The 20,842-nt window shown below is 37.9% G+C and overlaps 1 protein-coding gene across 1 annotated transcript in view; it reads left to right on the forward strand.

Moving 5' to 3' along the window:
- Positions 1-5,301: 5,301 nt before the first annotated feature.
- Positions 5,302-20,842, forward strand: part of plpp2a (phospholipid phosphatase 2a) — a 30,629-nt gene continuing 15,088 nt past the window's right edge. The window contains exon 1 of the mRNA XM_046876549.1: positions 5,302-5,778. Within this exon, the coding sequence (XP_046732505.1) occupies positions 5,718-5,778 (61 nt within the window). The 5' untranslated portion in view covers positions 5,302-5,717. The remainder of the gene's footprint in view (positions 5,779-20,842) is intronic.

Raw genomic sequence — 20,842 nt, forward strand, 5'->3', positions numbered from 1 at the left:
CAAGGATCGGCTCTAAGCCCTTTACTGTTTCTAATGGGAGAAGCTGAAAAAAGAAAAAGACAGTTTTAAATGATATGAATGTTTGCCTTACACATCCTTGTGCATGAGCTGTTACTCTCAAAAACGCACACAAAAAGAAGGGCATTAGTAGAAAGCTGTGACTTGACTTATTCTACTGTGACTTGACTTATAAATTATTATATTGTCCAGTAATCAACATCTTCTGACCTATTAGAATCAAGATCGGTTTACTGGTTGCATGTCTGCAATTTCAGTCGAACTTCCTGTTAGTAGTGAGAAGTCCAAGACTCCTTAGCAGATACTAGTAGTCCAGGTTGGGAGACAACTCCAAGGACAATGTGTGTAAAATTGCATTTGTGAACATATTGTAAAATGTCTGTTGTGGTTCTGTGTTGCCTAACTATGTGTCAAAACCAACAATTGAATGCACTGCCTTTATTTATTAATAATGATTAAAATTCTGATCTCTGGAAGTGGTCTTATTTTTTTGAGGGAAAGAATGTGGAAGTGTCTGCACTGTGTTCACGATCTTGAAGCACTGGACATGTTCACGCTTGCTGCAACATGCCTGTGTGCACATTCGGGATGTCTTGTTTTGCATCTCCTATTTTTATGGCTTCTCTGCATTGACAAAGATCACACCTGAACGACCCCAGTGACGCTATCGCGTGACGTCGTGTTCAAATTGTTGAAGGATGAATCTGAAGATAACTTTACCAGATGTAAAAATAAAAATCCTGCCCTGTAGTAAATGTCATGCCTTTCCCAAATGCACTTAAAATACTGAAACATGTCATCTTGGCATGGTAGCTTTAAGGTAGCTTAGTGTCCATCAGTTGCTACCTTCAGTCATTACATTTAAAAGTATTTGACACTTGTCAATATTTCTTTGTCATATGACACCATAAGTGCCTCTTACCGGTGTTCACGCTCATATACTCTCAATATCTTCCTAATAGGCCCTTTCATTAGCTCATCTTCCTGCTTAGAATTGCAGTGAAACCCAAGCCTAGATTGCGAATATTGAATACTGAATAGGATACCTACCAGTTCTTCACAGGCCACTATGTGCACACCTTCACATCTAGGTGTTATTTAGTACAACCAATCTACTTCATCAGCATGTTTTGGGGAGGAAACTGGAGAACCTAGAGGAAATTCCATGTGCATGAATTTAAGATGCAATCAAAAGCTACTAGCTGTGCCACCAGGGTTTTTTAATAAACAAGTTCATAAACTGTACAAAACTGTACTGAATCCTGTAGACAGTTGTAAGCAGCTGGGATTAACTAGGATCTAAGTGGATTCTGAGTTTTTAAAAGGTCAGCCCTTCATCCAAGGATTCTCTGGATAGCACTCTGTCTAGATCAACCAAGCAAGGGCAACAGTAAGTTGTACCTGTTTAAATACAATATTTTTTTATTTTCAATGACTATCAGGTGTGGTCATTACTTGGTTGAAGTGAAAACCTGCACCCACACCAACCCTTTGTGGAAAAGATTGGACACCACTGATCTAGATATTCTATTTGAAAGGTAAAAGAAAGAAATTCCTCTACTGTAAAGGCTCTACATGGATCCATGTACATCCTAGTTGATGCCAGTGGTATACCATTGCATACAAACCAATATATAGCTTATGAACTGAACGGAAACACCCCGGTGCCACAGCTGGTAGTATTTCATTACATGTTATCCCCATGTCAATGGGTTTCCTCTAGGTTCTCAAGTTTCTTCCCAAAAACATGTTGATAAAAGATGATTTGTTGTGCTAAATTACCCCAAAGTCTGCAGGTGTGTGCATGGTGGCCTATTATAGATTGGTATCTGTTTCAGTATTTATTCCTGTCAGGGAACCACCGGCCATGTCACCCCTTTGGCACTCAGCCCACTCGCAGCACCACGCCTTCATACTAATCACCTTTACCTTTCTCCAATCTACACTCTCCCTTTACAAGGCCCCTGTTCACGCTCACTCACCATCCGATCTATGGTTCATTGTGGTGATCATCCCTGGACTACCTGTGTTTTGGAATATACCCGGTTTCTGGTACATGCTGCTTCCTAGCTTCTGTTTGTTTCCCAAGGCTAATAAATGTCCTATTCGTATTCTGGTTTCTGACTCTTGATCAATGCGTGGCAATTCCCACCTCCTATCTAGTATTTGCAGTCTAGTCTTGGGATTCATTGCAACCTTAAGCAGGATTAAATGGGTTAATAAAAGGGAGTGAATGAGTAGGTAACTCCTGGTGTTAACACAAGTAACTTCTGTTGTTAGGATAAGCAAAATAAACAAAGTCTATGCAGGGGATATTGAAGAGGCCTCTTCTCAAATGTAATTACTTAAAGTAGCAACCTACCATGACTAGCATGAATCCTGCTTGTGTATGAAATGGGTTACTGAAAGAGGGTCAGTAAACATGTCGGTCCAAATTTCAAGATGGAAGACGACTTGCCTTTAGTATCTTGTAGCCAATGGTTGTTGTCTCTTCTGTTTCTGAAGTTGCCAGCTGAATAGTTGCAAGTTAAATAGTATCTGCTGCAACTGGGTATTGGTGTGAAAACAAAACACAGCTGTACAAATAATAATACACTTTGTTTATCCAGATTTTATCTTTTTTGTGGGTCATGATAGTTTATACTCAGTGTATAGAATGTTTTATAGAATATAAGAAACTGAATTCAGATTTTTTACCTTTTTCTTTGTGTTGCGAATCTGTTTGATTTTACAGACTTAAAAAAGTAATTTAATAAAGTATTATGATAATAATAATAATAATTATCATTATTATATTATTATTAATATTACTGCCACCTACTGGTGGCAAGTGGAATTGGGTTTCTGCTCAAACAGGATACACGGGCCAACAAAATTACGGAAAAATTGGTTTCAACCATGTGCACAGCAAGGTTTAAAAAATATTCACTTGAAAAAATGTATTGTTTCTACAGTATTAATTTGTAAACCATCATCCATGTCCCTGCGTAGTGGCTTTTTTATTATTATTACAAAAGACTTTATAATTGTACTGTACTGTAGTGTTTAATTATGTCTGGTTGCTTTCTTTCGTCTGATTCTCATGTTTTTCTAATTGTCATTCCATCCGAGTTGCATCATAGTTTATAATCTATTGTTTGTTTTTTTTGCTAGTCTTTATCAAGTGTGTATTAGCAAACATGGACAGCACCAGTTTCCTGTCTGACATTTACACATTTTTCTTTCCATCTGTCTCTCACTGTCCAAATATTTCTATATCTTTGTACCACCTGCATGTAAAGTCCAAGTCATAAAACATACAGGCCATTTTTGCTTTTGACTGTTCTGAACTGAATTGGAGTTTTCTTCTGTAAGGTGTTTGATTTGCTGTATGTTGGGCTCCAATCAAGATCATCATATCCAGGAAAAGTCAAGTTTGAGTTCAAGATCAAGAACCAAAATAATCAAATGTTTTTCAAGGCAAGCCTTTTCTTTAAAAAAAAATTGGCTTTATTCGTTTATTGCCTGTTTCCCAGAAGAAGAAATCACTTCTGGACAAGAAAGGGCAAAAAGAAAAGCTCTTTTACAAGCTCTTGCCACAGTCAGTGAATTGGTTACTCAAGACTGAGACAAGTCCAAGTACACATGCTCATAAGTCAAAGACAAGTCATAAGACAAGTCCAAGTTTTACGGTCTAAGTAAAAGAGAAAACCTCTCAAGACAAGGTTTGATTTCAAAATCTCTACATTTGTGTATTTTTTGTGCGAGAAAGCCTGGACAGTGTAAAAGTTTAATGGAAACAGTGGTTTTGTGTTTCTACAGAAGCTGATTGAGCTGAGAAAGTCAGATAAACAAGCACAAAGAAAAGCAAAGTTCATCATCTTTTCCTGCGCCTGGAATTCCTGACAGAGTCCTTCTTTGTTTGGACAGACGTGCTGGTGTCACACACACATCCATCCGCTCAGATTGGTGCTACACAGCCAAACATATTAGTCACAAATGTTCCATAACTCTGGATTTCTTATGGTGTACAATAAAATCCAATATTCTCCATATTAATATCCACATATAAAACTTATTTTAGATATATTTTTTGATAGTTAACAATATTTTTAATGTCGTGTCACTTAACTATAACTTCTGAGGAATATACAAATAATATTGAAGCAGTTTCTTTGGCCTTACAAACATATATGTATGTGTGTGTGTGTGTGTGTGTGTGTGTGTGTGTGTGTGTGTGTGTGTGTGTTTGATCATTGATTCTATCTACATTACCTCATTTTTTTGGTCATTTTTTCAAACACATTGAAATAGATTGAAAACTGTATGTCTGCTGAAATGAATCTGAAATGAATTTCATGAGAAGTTCCAGTGTGCAAGTAGGTGACAGTGGGAGGCTATGAATTTGTATGTGTGTGTGTGACAGAGAGACAGAGGGACAGAGCTAAAAGGAAGCGTGTAGGAGAAAGTTAACATACATGGAAATGTATGTTAATGTACAGTAGTAGTATTAATGAAAGTGTGTGTAAGAGAGAGAGAGAGAAAGTACAAGGTTTAATGTACTGTTACACAGAACTAGGGAATGTGTGTGTGTGTGTGTGTGTGTGTGTGTGTCAGAGGGAGAGAAAGAGGGCAAAGTGTGTATAAATGTGGAAATGTATATTAATGTACAATAGTGAACTAGGTGTGTGTGTGTGTGTGTGTGTGTGTAAGAGAGAGAGTGAGAGAGATGGACAGTGGGCAACAAGTGTGGAAATGTATGTATTAATGTACAGTAACAGTAAACAAGGGAAAGTGTGTTTGAGAGAGAAAGAGGAGAGAGAGAGAGAGAGAGAGAGAGAGAGAGCGCAAATGGAAGTGTGTATGAAAACGTGGAATTTTGTTTTAATGTACAGTAACAGTGAACTAGGGAAAGTGTGTGTGTGTGTGTGTGTGTGTGTGTGTGTGAGAGAGAGAGAGAGAGAGAGAGAGAGAGAGATGACAGTGGGCAAGAAAGTGTGGAAATGTATGTATTAATGTACAGTAACAGTGAACAAGGGAAAGTGTGTGTGTGTGAGTGTGTGTGTGTGTGTGAGAGAGAGAGAGAGCGAGAGAGAGAGAGAGAGAGAGAGATGACAGTGGGCAAGAAAGTGTGGAAATGTATGTATTAATGTACAGTAACAGTGAATAAGGGAATGTGTGTATGAGAGAAAAAAAGAGAGAGAAAGAGAGGGAACAAATAGAAGTGTGTATAAGAAAGCGTGGAACTGTTTTAATGTCCAATGATAGCGAACTGGGAAAGTGTGTGTGAATGAGTGCAAGAGCGCGCGCTGGGCAGGGATTGTGACGTCACTAGGAAGGAGTGTAGACCCGGTTGTAGTTTTCCCTGAGCGCAGTAGAAGGTGAAGCTGAACTCAATGTGTCTATATGTGTGTGGCTCTTTTCTCCTCGACACCGAACACGAATCTCATCATCTCCTCAGCTGTTTGTCTCCACCACGCTCCTACTTTTTTCTCCTCCTCCTCCATAATACTAAGCGAGCTCTGGTTTTTTTCCTCGCTAGGTGAAGAAGTTCCGTGTTTTCCTGGGAACACCTTTCAGAAATCAGTGCCGTCACAGGTACAAAGGAGCAGAGGATCCGGAAGAACTTGCACTTCGAGTTTGCAGTTTTCCCAACGTGGACTTCGTATTTACCTGCTACGTTTCACACACACACACGCACTGACACTGTGGAGTTCAACATGATGGACGTAAAGAAAAGGAAGATCTTTATCCTCGTGGATGTCCTGTGTGTGATAATCGGTAAGTCTCACTGATAAGGGCCTCGTCCCCAACCGCTCACTAGGATACTCACTAATATGTTAAACACACACCATGCGCACTATTCTAGTATGTACACTTAGTACTGTAGTACACGAGTGTCACTTACATTAGACACGTTAGTGACTTCAGCAGCACTTTAGCTCTCTCTTCAGCCTTGTTAGACATTTTATAATATTATATGAACCCACTTTGAGTGTTTCTAAAGAAATATGAGTGTCAACTGCAGACTTTTATGCCATTAAAAAAAAAACCTGGCGCTCTAGTGCTTATAGTTGAAGCATATTTGGCAACAAGTCCAGCTTTCCTCAGGTTTCCCTTAATTGTGTTTCCTGGACATAAGTCTCTCACAATGCAACCAAGTTCAGATGTTACATATATTCAGATGCAAAAACCTCCATAATGAAGAATTCCAAGAAACTAAAGCAAAAACAAAAAATGAGCGAAAAAATGTGGCAGAATAAATGTTCTACAAATCAGCAGAAATAATCCAATAAGAACCCAGAAATTTTTTGGGAATTCTGTTGGGACAATTAAAAAAAATTAAATTAAAATTGGGTATTGGTTTTAATGTAGACTGTAATGGTCCCTATTAAATTTTTTAGCGTTGTTTAGTTATTAAAAATAATAACATAGTTGAAGCATATTTGGCAACAAGTCCAAGTTTTCTCAGTTTTCCTCCAGTTTGTGTTGCTTGGAAAAATTCATTCTTCCATAATGCACCCAAATTGTATTATTTGTGGTTTCCGGGTGCACAAACTACATACCGAAATAAAGAATGGCAAGAAAACTGAAGCCACAAAATATGAGCGATAAATGTGGCTGAATGAATTGAAATGAAAAAAAAGTTTACTTATGACTTCACCTGATTGTTAGAAAACCTCCTCCAACCAGTGTGAATTAAAACCTAATAGAAAACCTCACAGAATTTCTAATGGTTATAATGGGAATTGTATTAGTTTTAATGGAGACTGTAATGGTCCCCTATGACTCTTTACTGCTAAAGACTTCAATTCAATTCTTTACTGCTTAATGCAGGAGCATATTAGGCAACAAGTCCATGTTTTCCCCAGATTTCCTTCAGGTTGTGTTTCCTGGACATAATTAATTCTCCCAAAGTGCAACAAACTTCAGAGTCTTTACTGGTAAAGACTTTAATTGGTGGCATGTTGTGTTTAGATACAATTAAGAACCAATAGAGCAAGTAGTAGGTCATATGTAGGTATCTACTGGACATTGATAAGGACTACAGCATGGAACGCATTAGGCAATGCTTTGAACGGTTAACAACTGATGACTTGTAACTGTGTTTGTAGTGGAAACTATCAGATTGTAAAAACTATTGATGTTTCTTCAGTCTTTTTAGCAGGCGGCTTACAAATTCAGGCCGAAACACTGTGCTTCATATAAGACTTCTTTCGGTTGTAGTTTAAGATTGAAAGTCCTGATAGTGTTTAAAATTTGTTGTATACATAATTAATTATATTAATATAATCAGATATAATATTTATTATATTAAATACATAATAAATATAATTTATTATAGTATTCAAATCTGTGATTGCTGCTTCGATACTCATCCACCAATAGGGAGACGGCGTTGGATGAAAATGACAAACATGCAAATGGAGAGTAAAAATATCCTTCTTACCTCAAGCCTAATTTGAAGAATGTTCCTGTTCATGTAGCTGTGTTCTCTGATTCATGCCATAGGCAGAAAATTGTATGTTATCATTAATCACAGTTGGAGGATCTTCCTTACACAGTCTGGAATGAAGAACATATCATTGCATGGTCTCCTACTGAATTTGCACAGGACAAGCCTGGGATTGTCTCAAGCGATGTTGCAAGACGTCTTCCTGAAAGATTGTTGAAATCGTCCTAAAAACGAAATGCTTAGTTGGTTTTTGAACGTTTGTACTGCACATACTATATACCAGTGCATGGTATGAGGAAAACTTTTGACTTACTCCTTCAGCATACAACACATGCAGACAATGCAACCACAGGTGTGACTCAGTACAATAGACCTGCCTATTGAGGACAGAAAGATAGAAACGTGATTGCAGTATTATTCGGGTTAAAGTGCAGTTCAGATGGTTTGGGCAGATGAATACGTGAATTTGTGTGATCAGGTTCACTCCCTGTGTAATTGTATGCCGTTGATATGAAGCTATAAAAATATATAGTTTAACAGTTACATCATGTCCTATGCATGAGTCCTTATGGACTGCACATTTTGGTTGTTTTCTGCTGTACTTAAACTTATCAACTCATCTAACCCTTCATCAGGTTACAGTGGGTGTGTTGGAACAGAAGAACACACACCTTCATAATATGCTGTGTTGTCAAGTTGCCAGAATTGTCTTATATTTACCAATCCAGAAAGGGGGAAAAAAGCAACAACCCCCCCATATGTGTGTGTGTGTGTGTGTGTGTGTGTGTGTGTGTAAAACAGTCATCATCTGAAGATTCATAGTGTATTATTTGTTGAAATCTGGAGGGGAAAAAAAAAGAAAAACTATTAGAAAATGAGCATTTCTTTCACACTGTGCACACTTTCACAGCGTTGTGGCATAACTCTCAATTCTGATTGGTCAGCAAGTGTTGAATTTCGGGGCAGTGCTTCAATTTGCAAGGCAAACCGCAGAATGATATAATTGAACTTGAATTAACCCGTTATTGTTGCTATGCAGACAATGCCCAATCGCTTACACGGTACTAGAGATGCATCTTATGCCAGGTCGTGTCTAATATCAGGGGTGGAGGTCTCAGCAAATTGTGAGTGATCATGTTCAAAATGCAAATAACCAAAACAGATACTAAAACTTTGCAGCGTTCTGATTCTCAGGGTGGTTTTCAGGATGTTGTTCCAAGCATTCCAAGTGATCCTACTTTGCAGACTCAGCATTATTGTGCGTATGAATTCAGGCAGCTCTACAACAGCCAACAAGTATCGCCAGTTATGTTTATTTGTGGTTCATTTTGTGGTCTCTTCCATTCAAGTGTGTTGAAGTCCCAGTCTGCTATAATGTGTTCTATCGCTAGAGAGTTTAAAAAGACTAAAAAAGTATTGTAATGGCTGCCATTGGTGTTGTGTTGTCTTACGACAAAAAAGCATTATCTCACAAGCGATTTGCAATTAATAATTAATGATATGACCAATATTTCCTGTGTATTCCTTTTGTGTTGGACCGAATGTAGTATATAAAGCCAACCACATATAAGAAATACAGCTAAGTCTATAACATTAGGTTTATGCACACAGTTTTTGTTTATTGAACCATTTCCAATGACATTTATTGTTAAAAAGAGGTTGTGGTATGACGATTGAGCAGGCTGAAAAGTCCTCAATAGTCTAATGTTCACATAGAGAATGTGGCAGAATCAGTATCAACAGTAAAATCAGATCAATGGTCTTAGTGGACAAAGGTTTCTGACCATAAGAGTTCGATGTGCTGTTTGAGCGTCCTATTCTACATCTTATGTCTATTTGCTGTTTGCTGTTTAACCAGCACTATTCTGAGATGTTCCACTAGATTTTAGAGTGTGCTTTTGGGAGATTTGTGGTCATTCAGCTGCAAGGCCGTTCAGTCAGGTTCTGATGGAGGTGAAGAGGCCTGGGATGCACTCAATGTTCCAGTTCATCCTAAAGGTGTCTTTTGAGAAGACCACTTAAGATCTTCCACTCCAGCCCATGTCTTCATTTGTGCACAGGGGCATTGCCATGCTAGAACAGGTTCGGGTCTTCTAGGTCAAGCGAAGTAAACACTTTCATTTTCAAAGTTGTCTTATGCAATTGTGTGCCTTCAACTTTGATGTAAACTTTCAGTTTGGGGAAGACCCACATACGGCTAGAAAAGTCCGGTGTCCCAATAGTTTTGTCCACATACTGTATGTTATAGCAGCAATAAACATTAGTTCCCCTCATCAGCCTCTCTTTTTTTCCCCCCTCTTTTCTCACATCAAGTGTCCCAGTGCTTTTGTTCAAATAGTGTATGTTCTAACATGTTTCTGTGACCTAGTTGTCACTGACATGCAGGCACCTCGTTTAAGTGTAAGCATTTAATGGTGCAATTATTTGCTTTCCTTTCTTATAATCAGATCCTTACTCATGTCATGAGATCTAAACTATTTTCATCGAGGCATGCGTCTGTGGTATTGTACGCATTACGAGAGCTAAAGAGAATCTCAGATGTTATCTTTGCATGCCCTCGTACGCTCCTGAAAATGTATGAGTACAAACAAAGGGGCTTTTGGGGACCGGTTTCAGGCATCAGAACCAAAGTTCTTCTGCCAGTTTTGAAAGAGGAATTTGCCTCGTCCCAAATGTTTCACACTTAAAACATAGAAGACGTTTGGGCTTTTGCGTTATTCGAACTTTTGAAGATTTCGTTGTGAAATTCCAGTAAGACGGCATGTGTAGACAGAGCTTTAGACAGTCCACACATTGAGTATGAAGCATCTGATAGACTAACTTTTGGGCACTTTTCTGGCTTAAAGCTTCAGGATCTTAATCGGCTATCAACAGATTGTATTCAAAAATTTGAGCAACGCAACAGAGCAGGCTACGCTCACAAGTATTCAGGAAATGTGCTTAAAACATTTTGTGGTAGGTGATTGAGATATCATATCTTTTTGTTTTCGGACGTGGTTGGCTGTTTTCTATGAAAGTAGGCGGGGCTTGCTTTGTGGAGAAACAAGTTATCTTGTATGGCTTTAAGCTTTTTATGAAAAGTGAGATCATTCGGCAGACGTACTCATTTTGCTGTTGAGTCTCACATAAAATACCTGTATGTCCTCTGTTTTTCCTTTTCAGAATAGTTTCCAGAAATTTCTTCCAACACTTTTATTCTGTTGACATGGTAATCTATCTTGAGTTTTCCAGGAATTGTGCTAGCCTATTCCCAAAGATCGGAGTGGGGCTCGATCTGTGCTAGTGTGTTTGTACTCTGGATTTGTTCATAACGAACCTCTGGGCCTCATTTATCAAATTGGATATGAACAACTATATTATACAAATTGATACCAATAAAAATTCTAATCTAGAAAAATGTTTTCTAGCATAGGACAGAGTCAATTTACATTGTATGACCATTTTTATTGTAATATACTGATTGCTTTGACAAGTTTAACCTGCACATGGTGAAAATTGGTTGCATTATACACTATTTGGAGAAAAGTTTGTAGATCTGACCATAAGAGTCATATGGGCTTTTTGCAAATCCCATTCCACATTTACTCCCCATTTGCTGTTATTAAAACCTCCACTCTTATGGGAAAGATGTTCCACTACATTTTAGAGTGAGCTTGTGAAGATTTGTGCTCAGTCAGCTAAAAGGGTGTTGGTAAAGTCCGGTAGTGATGTAGGTGAGGAGACCTTGGGTGCAGTCAGTGTTCCAATTCATCTCATAGTTGTTTAGTAGGGTTGAGTGCTGTAAAGCAGGCCATTCAAAATCTTCCACTCTGACCCATGTAAACCTTATCTTCATGGAGCTGGATTTGTACACAGGGCATTATCGTGTTTTAAGGGGTTCGGGTCTCGGAGGAAAAAAATGAAAGGTACCACATCCAAAGCCATCCTTTTAAACCGTGTGCCTTTGTTGTAACAGTTTAGGGAAGAACCACATATGGCTGCAAAACTTAGTTGTCCCAATACTTTTGTCCAGAGAGCGTATGAATGACTTGAAAGCATTTATTCCGAAACAAAATCATTAATTTCGAAATAAGACGATGAAAAATCTCTTTCCGGTGGGATTGATTAAGTTCACAAACACAACCTTTGACACACATTTTCTTTTTTGCTACAAGATGAATGAGGCTCACAGTAAAAGGGCTAAAGTGAAACTGCTTCGAATATGTGGATGCTTTTGCTAATAATGAAACAAAAAAATCTCATTTTAAATTCATGGAGCAGTTCCTTCATCTATAATAGACACCATGTTTAAATGACAGCATGGTCAACATGATACCAGTAATTAAAGCTCACGTATTGCATCAAATCTTTTTTCCGCATTCACCCATGCTCTTGTTATTTTGTTATTATGTCTGCTGTGTGTGTAAGGCTGTATTGCATGTGTGTATGTCTATGTTTCAGAGAAACTAGGTAGGTTTGTACACTTGTTAAGACTTGCAGAAAGAATTATGTGGTGTGGAGTTTTGTTCTGGCTCTTGTTTGATTTCTGAAAATGGCTCAAAAACAGGGGGAAATCAGCAAACACACTTTCAGGGGGGGAAAAAGATACGATTAGACCAGCAGATAATAATAAAGATTTTATGCAGATTGTGCACGTGGCAGTGGGGGAAATCTATATATTTTTATTTTTATGATTTGTTTTTTTCCACTTGTTAAACTGGCAAATCCATCACGAAGGTCTGTTGGAATGAACACCAAGGCGGAGGTTTGTTTTGTTTGACAAAAACAAAAACTGAAAAATAAAAGTGATACATTTTTTAGCTCTGAGACATTTGTTTCATAAGATTTAGCATAGCCAAGCGACTAAATAATTCACGCCACGTTTTAAAAAGTCAATCCATACCTCTTAAACATAACAATCGGCTTGCGAATGCTCTTGTGCATGTGTTGAATGGTTGTCTTCCCACAGGAGGCTTCTGAGATTTCTTTTGTCACGTTTTTTTTCCCTCAGGATTCCAATGAATACTGATGAATCAACAAGATTTATTGTTCCTACGCTCGGTAACTTGTCGCTTGGTTGCTTTCGTTGTGTACAAATGAGTTGAGAACAGATCCTCGCACTATAGAGCTACAATACTAGTGCATATAATATCGCATACATTTGTTGTTAGTTAGGCGGGGGTGGGGAAGGATGTGCTTTCTATTAGTTTCTGAAGTTAATATAAATTATATTAATTAATATAACTCATTGGACTGATACTGATACTCATTCACAGAGATTTCTATAGCTGACATTTTACTTAATAATAATCGTATTAATACAAACAATGCGTTGTATAATTGTTTAACATATGAGACATAAACAGAAGTATGTCATTTGGTTTTTATGGAACAGTCCTCTCCTTGTAAAACTGAATGGTTTCCAGCATTTTTATAATTCCAAGACAAAGTAAAAGATACTGTAAAGGCTGGTGAATGACTGTTTATAGCTGCTATAATGGAAGTGATATAAATCCTGTGGACCTTCTACAACATTGAAGTATAAAGGGACAAACCTGTTATGACATCTATGTTGTATGATATTTAACTAAAACCTATAGTTGTCTCCAAATTGCTATGATATAAGAGAACCAATGCACGTTATTATAAGTGACAGATCAAGTTCTGGAGTGACAGCAGCAGTTCCAAGAATTTATTAAGGCTGCATCACTTCACCCTGATGCTGATTAGTTTTCCATAGCTGGATTCCCTGTAGTGTTTTTTTGTCCTTATTGCATTTTTGCTTTTAACTCATTAGTAACTAGTTTGGACAGACTACTATGTTGTTTGTCTGACTTTTTCTCGATGCATTGTTAATCACAGGTCTATCTGATAATTCTTTGGTACCAGAGTTACACTAGATTCAGATGCTCTGAATTTAGTTCGGTGACACTGAGGCAATGGACTGATTTTGCTGTTGACTTAGTACTTTTTTTACTTTTACCATTGATTTATTTTTATTTTTTTTGTAACAGCAGCATAATTTTGCAGTTTCTAATCAACCAGCCATGTAGCTGCAGTGCACAAATATAAAATAATAGATTCAAATGTTTGGAATGAACAGTAACCAAATCCCTTAAATTGTATCGGCATACTTTTACGCACTGCAACCTTTTTAACCTGATTGTAAGATAAATAAAGCTTTAAAAGGTGTTCATATTAAAGTGACCAGTGAGTGTATATTGTAGAACTTAATCTGGGAGATTTGGTTCTGTGACCAGAAGAATGAATGAGAAACTGTCTTCATTATTTAATTAATTTATATATATATATATATATATATATATATATATTATTTTGATAATCAATTATAATTATTTAATATTATCTTTTTTTAAATTTGATGTTTTGCTTATTATAACTAGAAAAACTTGTCATGAACTTAATGAAAAAGCCACATACTGAGATTAACGATCTTTAATTTAGACATTATTAAGCTTATAGTGGCTGCTTGTTGGTGAGTGCATGGAGGATTTCACCTTTTAAACAAATTCCTACTTGAGTTGTTTCTGTAAGAAAAAAGAAAAGAAAATCAAAACAAAAATAATTATTAAATAAATTGTATCGTATTTTGCAGATGAAAAGTTGACAGCTATGTTTAAAAAAAATAATTTATGTAAAATGTTATGCATTATTATTTAGACAATTTTTATTTAAAGAAATACACAGACATTTAGTTCAGTTGTGAAGATTTAAGTATCTAGAATATAGAATTAATTTAATCTTCTTAAATAATGAAATGATATCTGTATAAATTAAAAACAAGCATTTGAACGTAGTAAAGCTGCAGTAAATCACGTTTATAAACAGATAAGTTACTGTTGTAGTAGACAAGTGCTATAAAAAAGAATGAAATGGAGAAATGCAGCAAATTAACAGGCTTTATAAAAAAATAAATAATAATAAATTATGGTTATTATTAGTCAAACGAAAAATCAACATACAACATAAAGACAAAATATTCTTGTAAATGTTAGAAAGGAATTGTGGTGTTTTAAATGTTGAAATCATCAAATGAAATTTACCAAAAATGCACAAAATAAAGATCGGTTTGTGAATTCTTGCCATTCGAAGGTTCAGCAACTTTCTGACAAACAGGTTCATGCAGGTTTATCCAAAATAGCCAAAAAAATCTGAAGTCCCATTGCTTCACCACTTCTAAAGCATTCTGACATTCTGCTTACTCCCCAGGGTGAGTTTTATGGACACTTCTCTTTCTTCTCTTTCAAGCCACAATTTCTTTCAGGTTTGTTTGTCCAAACTTTAGCTGTGCAGCTGAGGACCATTTAAACAGTTTATTAGATTAGTCTCTAGATTAGAGTGTGGGAATGTGTAAGTGTGTGTGTGTTGTGATAAGTCTCTCTGTAAAGCATGTTCTCTGTGTCCTACCTTAGAGATAACATTTTTTTCACTACGTGAGCGTCTCACAATTTTGCACCTTAGTTACATTTTCAAGGAGTGTAATGAGTGTCTTGTGAGCTGCCTAAACCAGTTTACTCTAATAATATCTTCACACTGGGTATATATTAAGTAGCAGGTTTACAGTTAGCGACTAACCCGCTCAATAGCATTACACAAATATGCCAAGGAACAAGTTCCACTTCTATTTATGTTCTTATAGAAAGGGTTTTAGGCTTGTTTTAACATTACATCCAAGGCATGATGAATTCCATTCAGTTCATTTGTACTGCTGTGAGATAGAGGCTTTTTAGAAATTTGGATGCATATGCTGTTTTGGGGAAGTTTCTTGAGCTGGAAATCTGAGAGCGACGTTCAAGTCAAACCAGTACTTTTAATTTTACACATATAAAAATGGATGCTAGTGTGGTGGTACTACATGCAGTGGTAAGTGGCTGGTGTGTCTTATGGTATATGGCAATGGGAAAGTTTATATCAATTATCAGAATGAGGAAAAATCGTTTCTATGACTTTGTTTGGCTGTGGATACCAGGTGGGTTGGTTTGAGTGTTTGATGAAGCTGCTAAACTACTAGAATTATCTGACTTTCTCACACACACAGCAGTCTCTTGAGTTTACGCAGGTTGGTTTGAAAAAAAAAACAATCAAAACACATCAAGTGAGTGACAGTTCTGTGAGTAGAAATGCCCTATTGATGAAAGAGGTCAGAGGAGAATGATCAGACCGGTTTGAAACTGACAGGAAGGCTATAATAACTCAAATAACAAACTGTTACCACGGTGAGCCAAAAAGCATCTCAACCATGAGACTGATGAGTGAAAGAGCAAAAGACCAAATCAGAGACCTTTGCTCATGTGTGTCTTTATGTATTGCGTCAAGGCGACCCGATTGGCTGATTAAATGACTGCTGGTGCACGTGTATTTCTATTAAAGCATCGAGAGTATACACGCGAAATACTACATTTACATTCGTGACATTTAGCAGACGCCTGTGTCCAGAGCGACGTATAAAAGTGCTTCGAGTCTCTCGCAATGAATAAATCTACACGGGTACGCTAGATTACAAACTTAAGATAAATCAGCCTAAACGTTTTAAACAACGCAAACTTGGAAAGTGTTAGTTTAGGTTTTAAGTGTTTGAGGAAGAGGTAGGTCTTCAACAGTCGCTTGAAGATAGCCAGGGACTCCGCTGTTCGGACATCTAGGGGAAGTTTATTCCACCACCCCAGAAGGTGCCAGAACAGAGAAGAGCCTTGAAGTATACTTACCTCTTATTCTGAGAGAAGGTGGTACCAGTCGAGCGGTGCTGGAGGATCTCATATAGTGTGGTGTAGTGTGTGAGGTGTGATGAGGTCTCTGAGGTAAGATGGTGCTGGTCCATTTTTGGCCTTGTAGGCAAGCATTAGTGTTTTGTATAGGAGAACTTGGGCAGATTGAACACAAGTCGTGCAGCTGCGTTTTGGATCATTTGCAGTGGACGAATAGCTTTCAGAGGAAGACCTGCCAGCAGAGAGTTGCAGTAATTCAGTCTCAAAATGACAAGAGACTGAACAAGCACCAGGGCAGCCTGTGTGGACAGAAATAGTCGAATCCTTTGGATGTTGTAGAGAAGATATCAACAAGAACGAGCTACATTAGCAACTTGTGAGGAGAAGGACAGCTGATTGTCCACAGTTACCCCAAAGGTTGTGAGCAGTGGCTGAAGAAGTTATTCTGAGATTTTGACTTGGACATAAATCACCTGGGATGACCAGCAGTTCTGTTTTGCTGGGGATGAGTTTTAATTGATGATTGATTGATCCGAGCAGAAGCTGTGGTATCCGAGAAAAGAAAAGATGAGAAAAGATGAGTGGAGTGTCATCAGCATAGCAGTGGTAAGAAAACCCATGTGAGGATATGACTTCACCAATAGAGTCAGTATAGACGGAGAAAAGGAGGGGACCAAGTACCGAGCCTTGGGGCAGATGTGGACCCCCTCCATGTTAGCTGGTATGAGCAACTTTCCAGGTAGGAAGCAAACCATTCCCATGCTTCTTCATGAATCCTGAGGGTAGACAAGAGAGTCTTGTGGTTGACTGTGTCGAATGCCGCTGAAAGGTCAAGGAGGATGAGTGCAAATGACAGCTTGGCTGATCGAGCAGTATGTAGGTTCTCAGAGACGGCCAAAAGAGCCGTCTCTGTGGAATCTGCCACTTTGAGGCAAGACTGGTTTGGGTCATGGAGGTTGTTCTGTGAGAGATAGACAGACTGTTGGTTAAAAACAGTGCGTTCCAGAGATTTAGAAAGAAAGGAGATAAGTGATACCAGTCTGTAGTTGTTGATGTCTGATGGATCCAGAGCAGGTTTCTTCAGGTTTCTACTAGTTATATGGAGATACCAAAAATGAACAGTATCCACACTATAGGGACAAAAGTTTGTAGACACCTGACCTTAAGATCCTTCTGTGTTTTCTGAACAGCCCATTCCTCATTTAGTACCCATTTGCTGTTATAATAAGATATAATAAGATGTTGTTCTAGATCTTGGAGTGTGGTTGTGGAAGTTTGTGACCGTTCAGCCATAGTGTTTAAAGTCTGAGACATAGTGAAGTAGGCTAAGGAGGCCGGGGGTGAAGTCAGCGTCCTGTTCATGCCATAGGTGTTCATTAAGGTTGAGGTGAGAGCTCTATAGCTGATCACTAAAGGACACAGCAGAAATAAAGTCTTAGCAGTAAGGAGGTGGAGGTCAGGAAACAAGATGTGAAGGGAAATATGATTCATGGACAGAGAAGAAGAGTAAAAATGCTGATTAAGAGAATAATCCTCTGGAATAAACACGTTAGATTTCACAGTTGGTTTGTTTTATACACACACACACACACACACACACACACACACACACACACACACACACACACACACACACACGTACACATGTTAACACAAAAAAGCAATTTTATTTCAATTTAGTCAGCTTTGTTCTCTCTCGGTTTGTGACTCTGTATCTCTCGCTCTTTCTTTCTCACTCACACACACACACACACACACACACACACACACACACACACACACACACACACACACAGTTAAACAAAAAAGACAAATAATATCTATGTTTAGTCAGCTTTTCTCTCACACATTCAACTTAACTCATTCTATCACTCTTGTTTTTCTCTCTCTCACACACACACACACACAAAGAGTTTAGTACAAAAGCAGCAGTTTTATTTATCTTTAGTCAGATCCTCTCCTAGATACAACCCCCTTTCAAACTCTTTCTCACAGTAAGACAAAAAAGGACATTTTATTTATCTTTAGTCAGCTTTTTGTGTCTCTGCGTCAGAGGCACTCGCTCATGCTAAGACAAAAAAAAAACAAGCCAGTTTTATCAATCTTTCAGCAGCCTCCCCCTACCTCTCTCTCAACCCCCCTTCTTTTTTTTCATTCTCTCCCTGTTTAGCTCAGAAGTATATTTATGAGCTTCTCGGTTCTGTCCTTTCTGGCGCTTAAGTGTGTGTTACCCCATCGTCCAGCCGAGCTCGCTCTCACCCTTAACTCATCCCCAGTCTGACAGCCCGGTTTCCTCCTTAAAGAAAAACAGCTGCAAACGTTTGCATTTTAACCCCCTGCGCCACTCCATCCAGCGAAACACGAGGAGGGTCATCAAAGAGTGTTGGCTTTTCACCGCAGTTTATTCTGTTGCTCAGCATTTCAGAGGAAGTGTTTTGCAGCACAGACTGGGGTCAGTAGCAGTTTAACATAAGTCACACGTGCAGGAAAGAGTCGTACAAAAAACAATAGTTAAGTATTAAAATAAATCTATTTATTGGCTGACGATTAGAAAAATCTGCATTCAATAAACTGGTCATTGTTAATCGTAAATTAGAATATACCATCATTTATATTGTTATTTTTTTGTGAACTAAGTAGGGTTATCATTTTGATGACATTGGCAGATATTTATTATATATACAGTGGTACCTCGACATACGAGTGCCCTAACATACGAGTTTTTTTTAGACACGAGCGGTCACTCTGTCGATTTTTTGCTTTGATACGCGAGCAAAAACTTGAGATACGAGCTCGAGACGCCGCTGCTAGGTGGCGAATCGAAGCCAGAAAGCGAAGATTGTGACACAAATTAAGATAAGCAAAGAAGAAAAAGTAAAAATTGTAAAGTTTAGGGATACATAGTGTACAGGAGTAAAAGTAAAAGAAAGAGTTTTCCCTCCACCTCCGCTTATCGCCTCTGCCCCCAACTCGGTTAATATTATTTCAAATGCATTTTATTGCCAAGCTCCCTCAGGTTTTGGATTTGCATCCAATAGATCTTGAACCCCCCCAAATCTCAAATCTATCCTCATGAAACTGCAATGAAATTCCAGTTCTAAAAAATATTCCAGTTTTTCCCTCAAAGACATTCGGATACCTTTTCAACCATCATATAATAGAACTGCCATTTCTATATCCGAACAGAGGTGTAAAGTATAGCTGAAAATCATACTTGAGTAAAATGTATAGACTGCAAAACTTACTCCATTACAAGTTAATGTAAGTCACCAATTTCAATATGACTTGAGTAAACTACTAATAATTTACTTATAATCAACGTAGACTCAAACATGCATTAGTCCGCAACACCAAGACACATGTTAGTCAAAAGCCAAAAACAGTCGATTTGTGAGTTTTATTTCCTAAAATCCAAATCAAATTGTACACCTCGACCCTGCATTAACCATTAACACAACAGCCTCTTCGACATGCAAGAGAATGGAACAGAGATCAAATCATTTGGGTAAAAAAAAAGACAAAATAGTAAAGCACTCTTTCAAGAAAAGATCTTCAATTATCAACTAAAATGACAGTATCACAACACAAAGTAAAAGAACCATTAGTATTGAATGGATAAATAAAATGCAAGTAAATCATTTTAGATAAAACTAAATATTCAGAGCGGACTGTGATTTGATGCATTTCAAGAGCTCATTGCAATATTTTTAATCAACTTCAGCAGAAGATGGTTCTTTTTTTGGGGGGAATTTATTCGAACTCTCTCACAGGCAGCAGATGTGAGTAGGGGAGTGTTGAACCTTAATGACATCTTCAGCTCAGGTGCAAAACGTAATTGTTAAAATTGATAAAACTTTTTGGTTTGCAGCAGCAGTTCCACGATGCGTTATTCAGGACCGAATATGAACTAAAGCACTGTTTCTAAATTGTGGTTTTGGAAAGTGTGTATGTAGGATCATCCCCGAGTCCAAGCAGAAGTAACCCTAGGTTTTTAACACTGTGGAATACAGATGTGCAGCTGAGTGTTCTCCAAATAAACCCCTCAGCATGTTACTGAGTGCTGTTACATACTCCTTATGTCCACATGACCCCTCGTTTAACTAAGATCCCACTTGACCGCCGTTGTCTTCTTGTGCAAGCGTGGCCGCTTAAGAACTTATGGTTTATTTGACCGGAATGGAGAAGCTTGCACTCTAAAGATGTGGTCTTTTTCTAAAGTGTTGCTTACGTGCAAAAAGGAAGGCCTCCTGAAGAAAGACAGCAGGAACAAAGTGCGGTTCAGAGCGAGGGCTTCCTTTTTGATTTCCCAGCATTTATCACAATGCTTTGTGGTTTTTTTTTAGCCTTGATCGTGCTTTGTCTTAGTGTTTATGTGTCCCTTCTGCGCTATCTCTTCATGGGAGGAAAGCCCAGCACTCTGAGTCACTCGTGTCGGTTCGGTAGAAAAGGTTGGACGAGTCTTTGTATAGCGAAAAGGTCAAACAAATCCGTTTTCTGTAAAGAACAAAGAAGACTTTCTGCTCCTTTCTTGGAGCGTCTTGAACACATTACGATGCACATTGTACTTTTAATAATGTTATATTTTTAGCAGTGTTTCGCAGAGCACTTAGGGCAAAATACAGTTCGAAATAATGCTAGATAAATACGAAACAGGCAGATTACATGTAGTGCTTTTGCTTATAAT

Source organism: Silurus meridionalis, chromosome 20 (genome assembly GCF_014805685.1).
Source record: "Silurus meridionalis isolate SWU-2019-XX chromosome 20, ASM1480568v1, whole genome shotgun sequence".
Classification (NCBI taxonomy): Eukaryota; Metazoa; Chordata; class Actinopteri; order Siluriformes; family Siluridae; genus Silurus; species Silurus meridionalis.